Raw genomic sequence first — 19,725 nt, 5'->3', positions numbered from 1 at the left:
CGACCGCCTCACGGTCATTTTCAAGTTCATGGATAGAAAATTCTGCATATATACAATTTCTGAAACAATGGAATGAAAGGTAAAAGCTAAGTCTTTACATACGAACAATAAAAAATAACAGAATGCGAAAATGAAGTGTAAATAAGAGGTGATGAGAATGAAAACTATTAGAAGTGTTAAGCAAACATTTTTGCGCGGATGGAATAACTCTGTTTAATTTTGGCTTGAAGTCAAATACCGCATTTCGCATTCTGTTATTTTTGTTGTTCGTATGTAAACAGTAGGCTTTTACCTTTCACAGATATATAAACACAACAAAAAGACGCTAGCCTCATTTTGACATGAAAATCCTTTACTATTGCCATTAAAAAAAATAAATAATAAAATAAAAAATAAAAAAAAAATAAAAATAAAAATAATAATAATAATAATAATGAAGGAAACTATCCAAATATATATTCGCTAGGCTCTAAAGAAGCTCTCTATGTAATTTTTTTTGTAATTGATTCCAAATAAAAATTCCCTGGATTCCATCCCCTTCGGTGTGGGCCATTTCTGCTCACTCGATGACGATTTTCGGAATATCACATTATGATGTCATTTCAACCGATTCTAATAACAACACGTGAGAAAAGTTGCGAACGACCTATAACACTTTGCGAATAAGGGCGCGCATTCCGAGAACATAGCGAATTTTGTTGTTTCGATCTTCGATAATCGATATAGACAAGTACCATGACTGTGTTTTACTCTTAAACGAGCATTGTGACCTATATTTTTTATTGTATACTTTTGGTGTACAAATTATCTCCTTTAAATCTAACAAAAATAAAAATAAATAAAAATATCGCTGAGAAAAAAGATATCGCTAAAAACGTACACAAAGCCCCTTACCCAGGGATGTAAATTACCATCTTGAAAACAACAACTCTTCTGAGTCGACGTCGTTGTAAGTTGAGTGATTTTTCCATAAACGGTATAAGACAGTCTTCGATATGCTCTGGACTTTCTACCTCTCGGGTGTTTTTTTCAAGTGTCTCGTTTAGCTACCGCAAAATGTACCCTGAGCCGATCGAATAACTCGCGTGACTCGGTTGATCAGTACAGGCATCAATGGGGTACGATTGGCCTACTATATCTCTTAAGTAAGCACGGTGACTTGTCTTTTTTATTGTAGTTCTCAAAACAGGGATTAGTAGGGAACATTCAGGGAAAGTTTCAAGAAAATCTTTCCACGACTTTTTTTTTTCCTTTTTCTGAGGAATCACCTTAAACGTCGGCTCATTGACGATACGTTCATTCCCTCCACAACACAAAGTAGGTCCCACTGACTCTAATACGCTGTTGCTGTGCTTATCAATGTCAAATGTTTTCAACAAAATATACGGCACAACTATCTAATAGGTACACTAGTAACAACGATAATGACGTAGCATAGGTAACTTATGCAACGACGGCTTTCAAATAGGTAACAGAAAAATGAGCGCACCGTCGACCTCAGGTTTGTCAGTTTAATTACTGTTACGAGTTATCGACGTTAAATAAGGTCGGTTTACTGTATTTTACTTCTTTTATACGTATTGAGTCTTTGAATTCGACAGTTTGGGATAGCTAGAGATCTTTTTTTTTTTCAAACGACAGACCATCTATGAAAAAAAATAATAATAAGTAAATAAAAATCAGTGAATAGAGCGGGTGCAAGTATTATCACAGGCGCCCGAAGCTCAGGCGCCGACAAAGTATGAGAATCCCGATAAAAAGCTTAAGAAGATAATTGTATGAGAAAAATCTCAATTAAAAAGTTTAACCTTATTGCCATCGTGGATAGCCAGGAGACCCAGGGGAATAAAGAAATTTGCGGTTGACTAAGTACGGTCTGTCACCCCGGTAAGGGTCAATTTGTTATCAACGGTGGAAGCCGTGGCCACTTTGGTGATAAAGCATCGCCTTTGCACGCTATTTTGTTGCAATATTCACCGCCTGACGATGCTCGCAGGACTGCTATTGCGTTGATGGTGTGTTGAGATGAAAGTTCAATCTTTGTCAATAATTGATTCTGAAGTGAAATTGTGACCGTGGGAATATTTTATCCAGGAATATTTGACTCAAATTGGTGGCACCTGAGAATTTAGTCTCCAGCCTTTGGGATTTTATTATAACCGTTGACAACCACGAAATTGAGAAATGGCTCAAATGGCGTCGGATTTGAAAATAACTACACAGGAAGCAAGCTATCCACATTGGCAATAAGGGTTAGGCTTTTTAATTGAGATTTTTTTCAAAGAATTGTCTTCTTAAACTTTTTATCGGGATCCTCAAATCCTTGTATTTTTGTCGGCCACGCTCACACTGAGCTTGGGGCTCCTGTGGTTTTATCCTGTTTACTTCAAGAACTGTGCTTTTTTGGTGTTTCTTGTATGGGTATTGACTCTCATTACAATTCATCCTCGATTATCTCCTTACACGAGCAATGATCTACATATGATGGAAAGAATTATTGAAGATAAGTTTTCTCTTTTTTTTTCCCGAACTACAGCACCAAATCGTTAGCGCTTAAACAATCAGGGTCCTGAATTTACCCTTGTTCTCGAGTGAATCTTTTGCTTTGGTGTATAACGATAGTTGCTATGAAAGGACAATAGACTACAGTAATAGGTAAGAGGTACTTGTCAGAAACACAGGTCCTATCTTTTCTCTTCAAATGAAGGGAAAACACCGTGGGAATGGAGACGGATAGAAGCTAGCAGCTCGGTTGATTAAAAAATGTCGGGAAAAAGATCGAATCGCGGTGGCTGTGGCAGCAGTGGGAAGCGATGAAAGAAAAGCGGGGAAGAAAAATGTCTTTCATTAGTTTTTACGATTGCACAAACTTGTCTTGAACTTTCATTCATTTGGTGGCTCATGAAGAAACGTTTTTTTTTTCCTTTTGCTCCCTTAATCTCTCATCGCACCCCAGTTAGGTATTTCTTAAGACAACGCAAAGACTTTAGACAGGAGGGATTCTTTGTTGCCATAGAGTAAAACGAAGATGACTTTGAAAAGAATAATCAGGAAGTCAGTTGCACGATCCGACATCGCCTTCCATTTGCGATGATAGACAAGTCCGTTCCACGGAGGCGAAGGCAGAGCTTCTTTATTTGTTTTATATTTAAGAATTCCTTATTTCCCTAACGTCTTCGACAAAAAAATTCGGAGAACTTTATTTTCCAAATTCTGCGAAAGTCGTCAGCCATGCATCTGTGCTCAAATAAAGCACGCTTTTTTAACCAATCAGAGCGTGCGTTATATGGAAACTTTCTTATAATAATGCTATTATAGAGCAGAAGAACTACTGTTCTCATAGGGCAGGAGGCAAACCAACAGTTATTACAAGTGAAGGTGAGAACTGAACCGCTTCCGACCGAGTGGTGAGTCCGGATTCTCGCAGGGCCTTGTCGGACTCCAATCGGCCACGGGTTTGTTATGTTAAAAATACACTAAAAGGCAGCGAAAAGCTAAAAGGCAGAAAGCTATTCTGTTTGGTCTGTCCTATGATTATCAAAGTTTTTACCATTGGGATAAAATAACCCAAAAATTGAATATAAGGTTAAGCGTGGGGTTAAATTTTTTGCTCTTTCAACTTAAAGTTAACCTTATTACGTACTACCATAAAATGGACTTGTGTCCCAACAAAAAGCTGAATTCTGTTACAGTCTCACAGAAGAAAAATGAAGGATTGACGTCATCATTCTTAGAATTCCTCATTGCTTCTTCTTCAGCAGGAGCTTCCCACGTAATAGTGGTGTTGCATAAAAAAATAGTCGTTTCAGATCGACAGTGGAGTATACCTTCATTCAGGCTGAATGTAATAATAATTATTACAATCATGAACGGCCACTTTAATGGCAACAAGATAATGGAGCTTAACTGAGTAGTTTTGACCGATAAAATATTAACCTCGATACACGATAGTATAAGGAGGGTTTCCAAAAATTGGAGATGAGTTTACCTTATAATTAGTACAACTGACGAACGCTATCCCTGTGCAAAATGTCAGTCATACCTGTAACTATCTACTTTCTAAAAAGCTGCAACATTGTACCACATCACCAAGCAATCGTTCCTACTGATCTGTCTCAGTTTTTTTTGAAAAATTGAATAAATATTATTTGACTACATATAACTATCAAAAATATTTTCTAAAGAATGTGATTAAATTACCAGGATAAGAAAATTATTCCTCTGGGTTCAACGCCTAATGATGTAAAACCAAATCAAGGTTAAAAGTAAAATGGTTCGCCCGCCTCGACGCGTTTTAAGTCTCCATAAATCCGATCTCTATTCCACTCTAATTCGGTGATTTTAACAGATCAAAACTTTAATCTGCCTTTGCAAAGGTCCACCTGAGGAAAATCCCCTTGCTGAAAGATACCGAAAGCGGAAGTACTACAATTTCCTTCCTTGACTCTTTTTTTGTTGCAAGCTACTTTTATAGCCGGGGATATTATGATCCAAATGGGGTATACTCTTATTAGAGTAAAATCAACCTTGCTTTCAACCAATGTTAAAAAACAACTTAGGTTATGCTTTCGCCAAAGTCGTCACTTAATTTTGTTTTAGTGGAACCAGAAAATGAAGATACTCTCTTTTGTGAAATAAAGGATTTGTTGAAGGTGGCTTCCATTCGTAAAGTTATGTCCTTGAAAACCTCAACCGACTCCCCATGGTCCTCTAGCACGCGACGCACCAATGCTTTAAGAAGATCAAAGCAATGGATTTGATCCCCTGATCTCACAGGGATATCCATGTCCCTCAGAGCATCGAGGTTCGGTTGTGAAATCGTAAATGGTTTTCCCAGAGATGCCACAAAATCAGAAAGTTGAGCCAACGGAAGGTATGGTTTTCCATCATGAACAAATATTCCCCACACGGTATAGTAGCTGTCAAAGTTTTCTTTGGTAATGCAGAAATCTTCGATCTCGTGGGCGCGGTTAACATTTTCTAGAATGATGGCAATGTACATGTTGACAATTACGAGGAAAACCACTATAATGTAACTTGTCAAATAAATTATAGCACCGAATGAACCACAGTTCCCATTTGGAAGATCCAGATAGTCTGGATCACAATTTGGCGGCTCCAGCAACAAGGCATCCATGATATCATTCCAACCGGATCCAGTAGAAAGACGGAATAGTAACAGGAGGGCAGAAGCAAACGTTTCAAAGTTAACAGTGTCACTTAATTCGCCTTCTCGTTTGACATTCCCAAACGCGGACATGCCAATAATGGCATAGATGAACATAACCATGAAGAGTAGAGTGCCAATGTTAAAGAGGGCCGGCAAAGAGATCATGAGAGCCCACAAGAGCTTTCGTATTCCCTTAGCAAACTCAACCAATCTAAGGAGTCTCGCAATTCTGAAGATTCTAAGGACACGAAGAAGACTTGGGCTGACTGTCCCTTCATTTGCATTGAATTCGACAAGCATCACATCTGTTAAACCAGATCAAAAAAGTATATTAACGAGTTTCGTTAAAATATTCTTGATATACCGCTTCCCTTGAGGGCTTTTAAGGGCCAACAAGCGGCTCACAAAAGCATATAAAGGCGCATCTGGCAGCCTCTTTCTGGTCCATGTCTGATATACCGTTGAAAAATCCATGAGTCAGGTTGACATCGACTGTAACTCAGCCCACATACTATTGCAGAGGTCACGGTGAGGCATGGCTCATAACCAATGCGCTAGCGTGACTTCTCAAAGTTTGCAGCACGGGATATTCCCGGACGATTAGAGATCCAGGTATTAAGCCTATCTAACAGGGCAAACGGAAATCGGTGTTTTCCTTTAAGCAAGCCATACACACGGGATATTTAATCAGTATACTTACCAACAAGAGAACTTAAAACGATGAGAAAATCGAATACATTCCAAGGTTTCTTGAAGTAATGTGTCCGCAATGTTACAATCTTAACAATTGCTTCCAACACAAATATACCAGTGAAGACAAAATTGGCAATACATGAACATCGGTCAAGGAAATTTCACACCGCTTTAGATCCTTCTTTAGTTACAAGATAGGTACCTTATTTTGTTTAGTTTCTATATACAGGTCATGAATTCTGATCAAACTAGCTTTCTATCGTAGGAAAATACACTCAGAAAAGGTGTGCTTATGCAATGGGTCTAAAATGAAGAACAACGAGCAACGTTATGTCCGAATAGAATTTTAGAGATCCTAATTGTTATCATTGCATGCTTTAATTCACGCTATCCCTAAAGGTCATAGAATCATTGTACTTGTACTTCATAATACATTTCTTTCCAAAATGGAAACCATTCTGGACAACGTGTGACAAAACGTGTTTCTTAACAAACATTTATTTGCATTAAAAAGGATTCACTTTTCAAATATATCAACAACAAGACGATTTTAAGCAACGTTGCTCATGAAAAAATGAGAAAGGCAAGCGTCTTAATCGAAATCAATCTGAAAGGATACGTAAAACCTCGGTAATTTCTTTGGATTGTCCATGGTGTTGTATGGTCATTAACACCATGTTGCACATAATCACTGTCATGATGGCAATCTCAAACTTATCTCCCATGACCACATCGTACAATACGCCACACAGCCGCTCCTAAGAATGAAAACAAATATAATCTCTTTAATCAAGGCAGCAATGAGTCAGGGCGTATGTGAGCGGACATCTTCACTTTTTTCACATCTAGGTTTTGTACCCCAATGCAACACTAAACAACAGTAAAGGAAGATAGTTCTGGAACATTCACTGCATTACAAAAGATAGGCCGGTATGTTCAACCAAACCGTTTTGCTTCGCAATGGACAACAGCGAAAAATACTGCACATACAGCGAGGTTTTTTGTATGTTATTGAGCTAATTGATGGTCACTGATTAACGTCGTTAGTAGCAAAGCCAACGGCAACGACAACGACAAGATAACCATAACTATAACCATAACCAAAGCCATAACCATAACAACCATAAGAATAAAGATTACCACAACCATAATGACAAACTACAACCAAATTTGATGCTGTCTTCCTAACAGCGGGGTGAAATAACCGAACTAGAGTTAATGTGCAGAACAAGAGCGCACAGAGAAAAATAAATTTTTCAGTCTCAACTTCTCAACTTCCATGTCGTTCATATACAAGTTCAATCCTAATACTTGCTGCAGGACGTACATCCTGAACAACTGCGAAATGTAAGTGACAGAAACTTCAACTCAATTAGATAAGCAACTTATATAGTTGCAAGCAAGCCTGGAAAAATCCAGGTTTGAACAGGATTCGAAACCACCCGTGACCGTTCGATTGTCCAGCAAGGTTTTTTTTTTTTTTTTTTAACTGAGCCACCAAGCCAGCGCGGGGAGATGATACAGAGCGACTTTAAATCGCTCGGTCTAGCGTTAAAATCCCGTTCAAGCCTGGACCTTTACATGCTTTCTTGCGGCTGTTTAAGTTGCCTATCAAACTGATTTGTTCTTTACCTTTTATTTTATATCCAACTCCAACACTAAGAGCTATTTAACGCGGCGGCATTTTCACAGATAAAGATATTTTTGGACGAGTTAAAAGTTATATAAAGATAACTTTTGGCTTGCAGGAGTCACGATTCTCAATTCCACGGGTAATACTTTCTCATGTATTGCGATTGGCTGGAAAGGTCTGGTTTCGGGGGAAAAGCAACCTAAAAATGACTCAGTCTGTGAAAACGCAGCTCCACAACGGCAATGAAGTTGTACGCCCCTAATTGCGAGCTTATGGTATTGGTTTGCGAATCAAAAGGAGACTATTAGAATATCACATTGCTAAATTTTCAGATGCCTTTTGTACATTTTACATTTTACACATTCTTTTTTTACCTGTGGACGTATTTGCCTCGAGGGCGGTTTCTTTCGAGCAGCTTCCTTAAGAAAGTTGACCCACTTTCTCTGCGTATCCGTCAATAGCATTCCCATGCTGTTGAGTTCCTCGTACTGTGTAAAAATCCAGACTCAATGGAACGGTTAAATACAGAGAGTGTACAAAGAGGGAAATGGAACAAAAATTGAAACGACTGAAAGAAAACTTTAATCCAAGCTTTCGCCTACGTAATACCTCATCAGAGAGTTCCCTGATGATGCTCAAGTCTCAGCTTATTCATTTATCTAAAAAAATGTTCTGCTTAAGGACAACATCTAACGTCTATTTTCTACTTGTTCTTGTTAATGTGCAATATGAATTACTTGCCTTCTTTTTCAAGGAATTGAAGTTATCGATGATAACGCCAACGAACAAGTTCAGGACAAAGAAGGATCCCACCACGATGAATGCCACAAAAAAGCAATACGAAGCAAGTTTGTTTTCAAACTGTGGCTGCATATCAACCTGTAAGGAGAACTATATATTAATGACAAGTATTTTGGGGATCTTTTCTGCACTTTTAGGTTATTTTCTTTTTCTATTTTTTTTTTCCTTTTCTGTAAGTTGAAACTGTAATTACGGCATACCATTGCTTCGGACACCTTTTCCCACCTGCTTTAAAAGTCACGCGGCTAATAAAACAGCATATGTAAGGATTTATGTTGCAGCATTATTTTCTTTTGAAGTTAGCCATAGATGTGGGCACTGAGAAAGCTAGAGCTTAGAAACTTACACGTACGTCACAAATTGCAGCCTTAAAGACGGTGCCACTATCGTTATTGTGCATACGTACTTTGCATCTCGAGATACTCGGATGTCCCATGAGTGGTGCTTATTAATGCAAGGATGTTTTTTCACAGTTCAAATCTATGCCGCGAAAGCAGAACTTAGCAAGTGATCTTGGTATCCAAAAAGAAAATTGGAAAGAAAGATAATTAAGCTTCAATTTGGAAAAGAACGCCATACATTGCTTTGTATTTCAGAGCTTTTTTAACAAATACTGTTGATTAATTATCCTTGAAAAATGAGTAGTTACCACCACTTTTCTTTTTGGATTTCAATAACACTTGTTAAGGTCTGCTTTTCCCGCATATTCAGTAAATCGCACAAAAAAAAATAAAAAAATAAATAAAATAAATAAATAAATAAAACCTTTGAATTAGTAGGCACCGCCACGAATTTGCTGTATTAAAGTTTACTTTAAAACGATACCTGGTTGAAACTTAGTATAAACTATTGTGCTTTGCCTCAAGGCTAAACCGAATCTAAATTCATTCTTGATTTGGGATGGGGGAGTAATTTAAAGGTATAGTTAGAAAGTAAAACGTAATGTCAATGGCCGTGTCTGCGATCAACGTGAAATATTTTGGAGCCGTGCGGTACGAAACTTGTAAATGGAAAGAGAAAAATAAACGTAGACCAATTACAACGAGCGTTGTTGCGTTGGATTCGAACACGCAGAGCCTTTACGTGAGTTTAAATGTGTTTCATTTCATAGTTGCCTCAGCCAACACAAGCAAAGATTTCAACTTAATTTGCATTCACTTATCTACAATATGTCCATTGAATTACAAGCTGCAAATACTGCAGGAGTAGTGAAAGCTTAAAAAGGCAGAGAATCCGAGAAAAGGACAAGTGCACACTTACATCAGTTGAGTCGACAGCATCTTGCATAACTTCCATCCATCCCTCAAAGGTCGCCTGGAAAATTATTTTTAAAATGACTTTCTTTCAGCTACTGACCTTTTGCTTGAAAACACTTTTAGATTTCCCTTTTGACACCCTAAAACACATAATCTGAGTTTATTCCCCTCACAACATCCAAAGCCACCGCACACAGGGGTTCTTAACGACTTTTTCGATGTAAAACCCACAAAATTGTGTTGCGCGAGTGTGTTCAAAAGCGGTTAGGGCCAGTTTGGGATGGTTATATGGGATACAGGGGGCTTGGTGGTTAACATCCATCTTTGGAAAACGAATGGTTGAATTTTCGGCGCACCAATCCTTCCTGGTCTTCCAATCAGATTTACGTCCTCGGTTATCCACAAAAAAAAAAGAGTATAACCGGTCCATTAAAGATTGATCGACTTGGATAATTTAATGCACCCGAAGCATACTGTATAAGTTGATTACGTCTGGATTGCCACTACGGCACTTATTGTGTCACTTGAGAACTAGTAGAAAGGCTTTGCGGGTTGATTAAAACCAATGAAATGAGGAACAAAGAGATGATTAATGGACCCCAACTCGAGAAAACGTAAGCTGTCTGTTATGAAGGTCTAAGGAAAGTAGAGGTTGTAGAAAGCTGCGTAATGTTGATGTTATCGTTTCAAATGCCGGTTAAAGTACTGATCCTCATTTTATCTAGGCTCAATATGCATCACCAAAATGATTAAAAACGTAACAACGATACCTTCCCTAACCTTACGCATCTCAACAAATTTTCTTAATGTTTCGTATCATCTTGTCGGTTTCTGTACTCACACACTTATCCCTTGAGTCACAACATAACAACATAATATATTACATTTAGCCAAGCCTAAAAGCGGAGCTCCTCAATTATTAAGTTTTTGTTTACGTACAATCATTTACATAACTACTGTAATTCAAATGTAAGTGAGATACCTCATTTATGTAACCAGTCTGGATTTTGAACAAATACGCTTGTCAAGTCAAAACTTGAAATGGAAAACTTTCTCGTGTGTACAACCGGCTTCATACGCTCGAAGCACGTAAAGATTCACAAAAATATAAACCAAATTGTGTTTTTCCTTGCAAAATAAATGATATTTCTTGCAAAGTAACAAATAAACTGCATTATCTCAGTCAACGGGCAATGTCAAAATTTATTTTACGTTCTTCGTGCACTTAAAACCAAGTAGACACGTTGCAAAGGTTTACATTGCAGAGGTCTATCGAAACAAATTGTTGGAGGCCTGTGGTATTATATTTTACTAATTCAGTCGCCATCTTGATTTGGAAAGAGAACTGGTTTGAGAAATCAGTACATGTACATGTAGCAAGCGGCAATGAGGTTGGGTTCGCCAAATATAACTCAAGTGAATATTATACAAGTATGAAAAATTGCACGAAGTTCGACTAAGGCGAGGTCATTTGTCAGCTGACCTTAACTCGGTATAACAAGGGTTTGATATTATCACTGGGTTGAGGTAAAATTTCTTTCTGTTTCATCCTGATAAAGCCTTGGCAGTTATCGCGTTTGTCAGCGATGCAAAACAATCCTTTTTATCATGAACTTAGGAAAATCTTCTAGTTACACACAGGGGACACTGCAGTGGGGATTATAACACTGAAGTCAGTTTCACCTGAGGGGCGGGGCGGGGAAAAGTTTAAAATATAACATTGTGCAAATGTCACGGAATTCGAACGAGCGGTACATTACAACAGGGAGCTTGCAAATTGAACACATTATAGCACAAAAAAGAAGTGGAATACGAATCTTCCAGTTAGCTTATGAAATTTAAGTTTACTTGCTTAAGACTATGAAATTTGCTCATCGTGCTTTTTTAACTGATGTGAAATTACGCTTACTCACCCTTCCGTAAATAAGTTGTTGTTTGATGCCTTTCCTCTTGCCTTTGCCTGTTTATTCTAGCATTCTCTCGTTCCGCTTGGCGAAGTTCTGCGCTACAGTTTTGCCTGCTATGTCCGTCTCTTCCCGCTCCGCTTTGCGACTTTCTTCACTGCAATTTTACCTCCGTTCTCTATCCCTAACTCGCTCTCTTTAGCGATGCTCTTCGCTAGCTCTTTGCCTGTTCATTCTTGCTCTCTGCCGCTCTCTTTCCCTTTGCTCTTCACAAAAACCCTGTATTCTGTCTATATCATTGACTCTGCTGTTACCTGTTGGCATCAAAGCTATCGTTTTTTGTTTTTCTCAAGACATGTGCACTAGTCAGGGACGTAGAGGTGGATGTAAGATTTGTACAATGTTACAGTTTTAAAATTTCCCCCGCTCCTCGGGTGAAACGTGAATGTTGCAATCCCCACTGCCATGGCCCCTGTGTGTAGCTAGAAGGTTTTCATAATATCATTGCAATTGCTAGTAGAAACGTTATGTATACCTTTGCAGCGCGTGGAATCAGGAAAAACAGCCAGGAGCAAACAGAAAGATTTGGTACCCAAACCCAGTGACAATATCAAACCCTTGTTTTCAAACGCCCCCTTGAAGTGCACTTTTTACTAAACATTTTTAATACCTTAGTCCGACTGATCTTAGCCTGCTTTGTTCTTATTTTATTACAATTGTATTTTAATCAAAGTCACCACAAAGTCACCAATGTTGCTGCACTGGAGAAAGCAGTTCTCTTAGTATGCATCTCATGCTTTGCAAGCGTCGACTCCGTTGGCTCGGCGGTCATGTACGTCGCATGGAGGACGACCGTATACCAAAGGACCTCTTGTCTGGTGAGCTGACTACGGGATGCCGCCCAATAGGTCGGACAGCACTTCGTTTCAAGGATGTCTGCAAGCGTCACCTGAAACTCACAGGCATGGAAACAGAGAGCTGGGAGTCGCTTGCACTTGATAGCGCAGGCTGGGGTCAAGAGTGGGATCAAGGGGGGAGAAGAGAAAAGGATCTTAGAGCTGAAGGAAATGAGTGAAAGGAGGAAAGCGAGGCAGGGAAACGCAGTGGACACCCTGCACTCCGAATTGAGAGAGTGTCATGCAAGGATCGGGCTGCTGAGCCATTCGAGAATGACTACAGGGCACATACCATTGTCTCTCGAGACAGAAGGATGCCTACTACTACTACTACTACTACTACTACTACTACTACTACTACTACTACTACTACTACTACTACTACTACTACTACCACTACTACTACTACTACTACTACTACTACTACTACTACTACTACTACTACTACTTTAATGCAAAAGTCATACTAGTCGTCATACTTGGATTTTACTTAGTATTCCCTAGCCTTATTTAAGACTGTTATTATATTATGTTATTATTTCTTTCAAATTCTAGCTATTCATATTGTATTACGCATTTGATCGAACTATAGTTAAACTGCGCAACAGAAGTAACATTTTTCAGAGATCATTAGGCTTCAGTTTGGAAAGAAACGCCATACATTCCTCTTTGATTTTTACTAATTTTAATTCCATTATCCAATTGATGTTATATTTACATTACCATTATTGTAAAGCGCCGCTTGATCTTTGAGAAGCGCTGCGCTATATAAGTTATGCATTATTATTATTAGTATTATTATTATTATTATTATTATTATTATTATTATTATTATTATTATTTGTTGAAAATCATTTAGTTAATACAGAAATTATTAAAAGCTTAAAAACATTATTTTCCAATTATAAAAACAGTTCAACTTCATTGTTCATTGACATGCCCGCTAGTTTTAACAAACCGTTACTGTCCCCGTTCCCCCGGAGAAATGTTCAGGTACAAAAGCGCAATACCACGGTCATATCCTCGATCCTCCTTCTGGGGGTGGGGGGGGGGGGGGGGGGGATGGTTTCAATTGACTAGTGCATCAACCTTTACAACCAACACAAATCGTTTATCTAAATTGGCTTTGATTGAGCATAGTATCCCCTTTAATTAAAAAAAAAAAAACAAAACAAAACAAAACAAAAACAAATGCAATGCTGCCACGCTATTTCCCGCCAAGGAGAATTGCCAGAACACTCCGATCCTCAGAGACTGTCTTGCCTCCCCATTTCCACCCCGACATTCTGTATGGGCGGGCGTACGCTGGCATTATAACCAAAACTTCTCGCATGGATTGATGTCCCAAAAAATCTTACAAATGGTGCTCCGCTAACGCTGTTCACGCGCCTGATCTCCCCTAGTAAGGGAACAAAGAACTTTGCTATTGACTTACCAGTACTTGAACTCGGGCTCTCAAGATATATAGACCAGTGTCTTTACCACTACACTACAACGACGGACATCATTGCTCAGTCCAACACAATTATTTTCATTATTATCATTATTTTTGTATAATGAGTCAATTTATATGCATGTATAATAACGAAAACTAATTCTAACCTGACCATGCTTTTTCTCTAAGTTTAATTTAGGCTCCCAGAAAGTTTCTTCAATTCATCTAAGTGCATATGCAACCTACGTGAAATGAGGATCAGCACCTAGGTAAAAACGCATTCTACCTGGAAAACGATTTTACCGGAAACAAAAACACATCATCAGTTAGCTTTAGAGAATGAACTCACCACTTGCATTAATGCGAGAAATCCTGCGAAAACATTATCAAAAGTCACTTTGGAGTTAACCCAACGATATCCGTTAGGATTTGCAAGGCATTTAGTTTTGCTTGGGACCACACTTGCGGGTAAAGGCTCGTTGTCTTTATCCACGCACTTGAAAAACTTTCCAGCAAAGATATGAACCCCAAGAATGCTGAATATTAACCAGAAGAGAAGTGACACCAAAAGGACATTACCAATGCCTGGGATTGCAGCAAACAGTGCGTTCACAACGACCTGAAAAAAATGGCATTGACGTGATGGATATTTCTCACCGACAAACGACAGTTTGCAGATTCAAGAAAAATCGGTCGGTGAAGACAGAAAGACAAGAAATCGAAAAATGTTAGTACCCTCATTCCTTCCAGTCTAGAGATTGCTCGCAGTGGTCTGAGCGCCCTCAACGTTCTCAAGGAACGAAACACAGACAGGTTTTTGTCTTCGAAGACACAAGCAAGTGAGATCTGGCGAAAAATGGTAGAAATACGCTTAAATACTGAAATTAACCTGTTAAATTTCTTGGGTTTTCAATCGGAAATATTTAAAATTTGGGTGCATTGATACGTTCGCTGTTTGGAGTGTGAGAATAAATAAAACAAATCGTTCCATTCGTTTGCCCAACTACTAAAATACAAGTTATAGCGATGCTACAGAATAATTTTCACTGAAGTAAGTTCTTATCAGTAATTTGTTTTTAACCTTTCTTTCAAGTGACTCAGCAACTAATAATGAACGGCAACAGCCGATGCAAAGTGGACTTAATTGGATTCCGTGGGTTCCGATTCGATTGTGCAGATTTTCTTCCTATTTGCCCCTACACAAAACAATAGATTTGTTCAGCCACTGACCGAAACAATAAACGCGTCCAAGCAATTCCAGGGTGATGAAAAGTACTTAACGAGGCCAAAGCCAATGACTTTTAACACGAATTCTGCAGTGAAAATAGCAGCAAAGACGTAGTTCAGTATTTCCAGCGTTGTTTGAAGTTTGGGCTTCTCGTGGAGGTGAATGTCTTCAAAAATCTGCAAGAAATTAAAAGGAAATAAACTTAAGATTTGTTCGTGGTAACATACTGCAATCGATGTATTATTGTGCGACGTTTTGTTAAATCTTCACATTTTGCAATGTCGGCTCTCTCCCCCCCCCCACCCCCTCTCTCTCTCTCTCTCTCTCTCTCTCTCTCTCTCTCTCTCTCACTCTCTCTCTCTCTCTCTCTCTCTCTCTCTCTCTCTCTCTCTCTTTCTTTTACTTAAAGAGGAATGTATACGTGCGCTCGGTACATGGATGAAATCTTGATAGAACATTCTGACGTAAAAGGGCAAAGTGAGAACCACACTATCACACTGTGAATAAAGAAAGTGGTCGAAACATGTTCCCCGATAGTTTTATCGTGCAGAACATTTTTTTTTTCACGTTTAGAAGAGTATATCATTTGTTGAGGAACGCATGCTAACTCAAATATTGAATACGACTTTCGCGCACGAAGACAAGAACAGATGTGACAATTCTTCTGTTATAGCTAAATGACAAATCTATCCTGACATGGTTATTTAAAAAAAATAATAATAATAACTTGATTCAGATATAAGGCGGAAGAAGAACATACCAGTGTGAAACTACTGAAAAAAACAGTCGCAAGAATGAACCATTCAAAGTACTTCTTTTCCACGAGAAATCGCACCCTGCACCGGAACTTGAGCCAACAAAAATGACGAGGTGAAAACGGTTTCCACAATGGGCAGTCAACACAGTATTCTGGCAAACAGTCATCTATTTCAATGGTATATCGCGTTGGACGAGGAGGTTGCATTCCTGCGTCGCTTTCAGCATTGATTTGATCATCGCGATCCATTTTACAACCTCTTGTCAGGGTACCGCTGGGGGACATGTCCACACCACTCGTGGGATCTGCTTCTTCCTTGTTTATACTTTTTGAGTCTTCTATTTCTAACAGACTACCTAGAGCGAAGGATAAAATAAATAAAAAAAGTATATTTTTGTGAATATACCACATTCTTTCTAAAATAAGGTCAGGATGTCATCAAGTTCAGGCAAAAAGATACCAAACCTTTATGTAGCCATAAATAATTCTGAATCCTTCTGCACCACCATGTATTTCCATTGCGTTCCACAAACAAGTTACAGCCTTTGACTATCTGTTAGTCATGGTCCATATTTACTTTTTCAACATTTAATACAAAAATAACAATTACAATACTGACCTAATTCAGCTCGACAGTTTCCTTATTAAAGACTCTATTTTAGGACATAGGGAGTTTAATATAAAGGAATCGCAAGAAAAGCGGCGGTTTTGAGCAAGGAACATCAACCGAAACTGAACATATTACATTTACGTGCAGTGACTGCGCCCAAATTTTCAAGCAAATTAAATTGTCTCTGCACATTGAAGGCACTCAGTAAAGAATACAAATCATCACACATCTTAAATAAAGAACTCCTCATGTCCGATTTCATCTTCCGCCTTTATCTGACTTATGCATTAATGCCCTCAGTCCATACTTTTCCTTCTCACCTTCACCCGTTGTATTGCCACACTGTTTTTCGTAACTTTTGTCCCGCTCGGGTTCGCATATCGCTAGTGAGCCCCCTGTATGTACATCTGGGCAGTGGCTACTCTCCAAAACTTGCAGTTCGTACAGACGAAAAGACTCACGATATTTAGCCACAAAGAGACGGGACTTGCGCGTTTTCAATAGTTTTCCAACAGAAAATCTTGATGGGTTTTGTACAGACTGAGCGTCATCGTTGTTGTCTGTCTCTCTGAAGTCAAATGCATTAACCAAAAGGGCTACGAATAAATTAAGGACCTGGAAAAAGAGAGGCAAACGATAGGTCGAAGAAAATCAATTCATTTATTACCGTCTTACAAATAAATAAGAGAGAATGTTTAACACATATTAAACGAAACGTGTTACAATTGAACCCACTGGGAACTCGAAAAATCCGAGCCTCAGATGGGATTCGAACCCACACCCTCCGTGATCTAATACGGATGCTCTAACCACTAAACTACTGGAGACGCTATGGTGAGCCAGGGTGAAATGTGGGTATTTGAGTCGAGCTGCATCACGCAGCCACAGAGTCAAATATCGACTGACAGCATAACTCATAACTGCATCGCGCAGTCACATTGAGAGCAACATTGAAATCCAGTTACCTGTATTTCTGTGAACGATACGACCAACCAACCACATTTCAACCATGGTCACCATAGAGTCTCCAGTAGCTCAGTGGTTAGAGCATCCGTACTAGATCACGGAGGGTCGTGGGTTCGAATCCCATCTGGGGCTCGGATTTTCCCGAGTTCCCAGTAACACCTTTCATTTAATATGTGTTAAACATTTTCTCGCATTCGCTCACTTTGGTGGTTGGTTGGCCGCATCGTTCACAGAAATACAGGCAACTGGATTTCAATGATGCTCTCAATGTGACTCCGCGATGCAGTTATGAGCTATGCTGTCAGTCGATAATTTACTCTGTGGCTGCGTGATGCAGCTCGAGTCAAATACCCACATTTCACCCTTGCTCACCATAGAGTCTCCGGTAGCTCAGTGGTTGGAGCATCCGTACTAGATCACGGAGGGTCCTGGGTTCGAATCCCATCTTGGGCTCGGATTTTTCCGAGTTCCCAGTGGGTTCAATTGTAACAGCTTTCATTTTATAATTAAATAGGAAGGCCTATTTTCAGTTCTGTCCGTGTGTTCGTCTTTCCGTCAACGTCGGTCAACTATCAGCCAACCATGCCCTAGCCAGTCAGTCAGTCAGTCAGTCAGTCAGTTTGTTATGAACACAGTCAGTCAGTTGGTCAAAATTGATAATCAAACGCCGATTTTATACAATCATCAATGAGTATCCACAAACGCTCCTTACAATGAAATTTCCAACCACGAGGACTGCGAGAAAGAACAGTATAGCCTTGCCTGGACTGGTAGCCCTCATGCAACCCCACAGAGGCTCGATCCATTCTCCACACAACACTCTGAATACCATCATGACTGCATGCCAGAAGTCGTTAAAGTTCCATCGCGGCACGCCTTCTTCACCAAACTTGTCCTTAGTGTAAGCCTTTCCAAATACCTTAATTCCCAGTACAGCAAAAATATACATAACAACACTTAGTATGAGCGTAATATTTCCCACGGGCTCCACGCTCCTCGCTATAGCCTTCATCAACCTTTCCATGGTCTTCCAGGACTTGGCCAAGCATAGGACTCGTATCTGAAAGACAATTCGTTTTAGACTTACATGCTTAGTTCACTAACTGACTGTCATAATGCGGCCTGGGTGATTAATATTTTAAGGTATTGTAATTATTTCATGAAATATTTATTAAGCGTGCTCTGTAGAGAAGCGAGACTCGTTCGAACGATATACCAGTGAGATAGAGCGTATTAGTATATACTAAAACAGTGGAAGGCGTTGAACGCGGGCGCTGATTGGCTCGTAAAACTCCGAATATCCTGAGCTATTTACCTCCGAGCAACTCGGGAAAAAATGGCGTCCCGATTTGCATTCGTGACAAGTGAAGAAAACATCCAAATTAACTTTTTCTGGTGTATATTATCTCACTGTTTTAGTATATACTAAAACAACTATTCACCTCAGTGTCTGTGGCTAGCGTTGGATATTTACCTCGCCGCTTCGCGGCTCGGTAAATATCCACCGCTAGCCACCTCCACTTCGGTGAATAGTTGTTAATTATACCATTTTTTTTTTTTTTTTCTGTTAAATTCCTTTTTTGTTGTCGACGGAACTTCGCCCCTAGACACAAATTCAACAATAAAAAAGATGAAATTGAACACGTGACGACAAAAGAATTTGAGGTAGCAAATCTCGGTGCCCCATGCAATCTATTCTTAGATCGCGTCCCGTGCTGCAATGGTTATTTTCATCTGTTGTTACAATTACCGCGCGGTCCATTTTTACACCAACTGACCAATAAGGTGTCTTCTTTGAAGTAACCACGCAGTATGACACGCGGAAATTTATATTAAAATAGATTCCTTATAGTTTTCAGCGGAATAAGGCCAAACATTGGGGATTCGCTTTCTTACTTTCTTTTTCTTTCCTCCAATATGTTGGCGTATGGGGCACATGACGATATAATATAAGGATCTAGCGGAAGCTAGAACATTATTCTGGTAAATTTGAGACCTAGAATTCGATAAATATATCATACTCCTCTGCTTACCAGTCTCAATGTTCTGAACACGCTAAGCCCTTCGGCCGATTTATAAAAGTATCCCAGAAGGCTCCCTGCCACTACAGTTGTATCAAACACGTTCCATCGACTGAGCATAAAAGCAATTGGTCCTACGGCAACGAAGCGGAAAAGAATCTCTAATGCAAACATCGCCGTGAATGCCTATATGAAATAAATGAAGGAACAAAGAAAAAAAACATTACAAAATTAATTTAACGTAGACCTAGAGTGTTTGTCTGGCAAGCGATTTAAATGCGCCATATTATTAGTCCAATGCTCCGCCCACGGGCCGGAAATGGGACGTTGTTAAAAGTTATCAGTGTGCTCGAGT

The 19,725-nt window shown here is 39.2% G+C and overlaps 1 protein-coding gene across 1 annotated transcript in view; it reads right to left on the bottom strand.

The window, feature by feature from the left end:
• Window positions 1-3,080: 3,080 nt before the first annotated feature.
• LOC137979579 (sodium channel protein 1 brain-like) overlaps window positions 3,081-19,725 on the bottom strand; it is a 38,443-nt gene continuing 21,798 nt past the window's right edge. Inside the window, exons 12-24 of the mRNA XM_068826872.1 lie at window positions 19,383-19,556; window positions 18,062-18,409; window positions 16,704-16,998; window positions 15,777-16,129; window positions 15,019-15,192; window positions 14,524-14,634; window positions 14,138-14,407; window positions 9,558-9,611; window positions 8,238-8,375; window positions 7,871-7,984; window positions 6,483-6,621; window positions 5,871-6,002; window positions 3,081-5,475 (exon numbers count right to left, since the gene is read on the bottom strand). Of these exons, the coding sequence (XP_068682973.1) occupies window positions 4,556-5,475; window positions 5,871-6,002; window positions 6,483-6,621; window positions 7,871-7,984; window positions 8,238-8,375; window positions 9,558-9,611; window positions 14,138-14,407; window positions 14,524-14,634; window positions 15,019-15,192; window positions 15,777-16,129; window positions 16,704-16,998; window positions 18,062-18,409; window positions 19,383-19,556 (3,222 nt within the window). The 3' untranslated portion in view covers window positions 3,081-4,555. The remainder of the gene's footprint in view (window positions 5,476-5,870; window positions 6,003-6,482; window positions 6,622-7,870; window positions 7,985-8,237; window positions 8,376-9,557; window positions 9,612-14,137; window positions 14,408-14,523; window positions 14,635-15,018; window positions 15,193-15,776; window positions 16,130-16,703; window positions 16,999-18,061; window positions 18,410-19,382; window positions 19,557-19,725) is intronic.

This window comes from Montipora foliosa, chromosome 12 (assembly GCF_036669935.1).
Source record: "Montipora foliosa isolate CH-2021 chromosome 12, ASM3666993v2, whole genome shotgun sequence".
In the NCBI taxonomy this organism is placed as follows: domain Eukaryota; kingdom Metazoa; phylum Cnidaria; class Anthozoa; order Scleractinia; family Acroporidae; genus Montipora; species Montipora foliosa.
The sequence above is the reverse complement of the archived record's forward strand: the minus strand, read 5'-3'. Positions and strand labels throughout refer to the sequence as shown.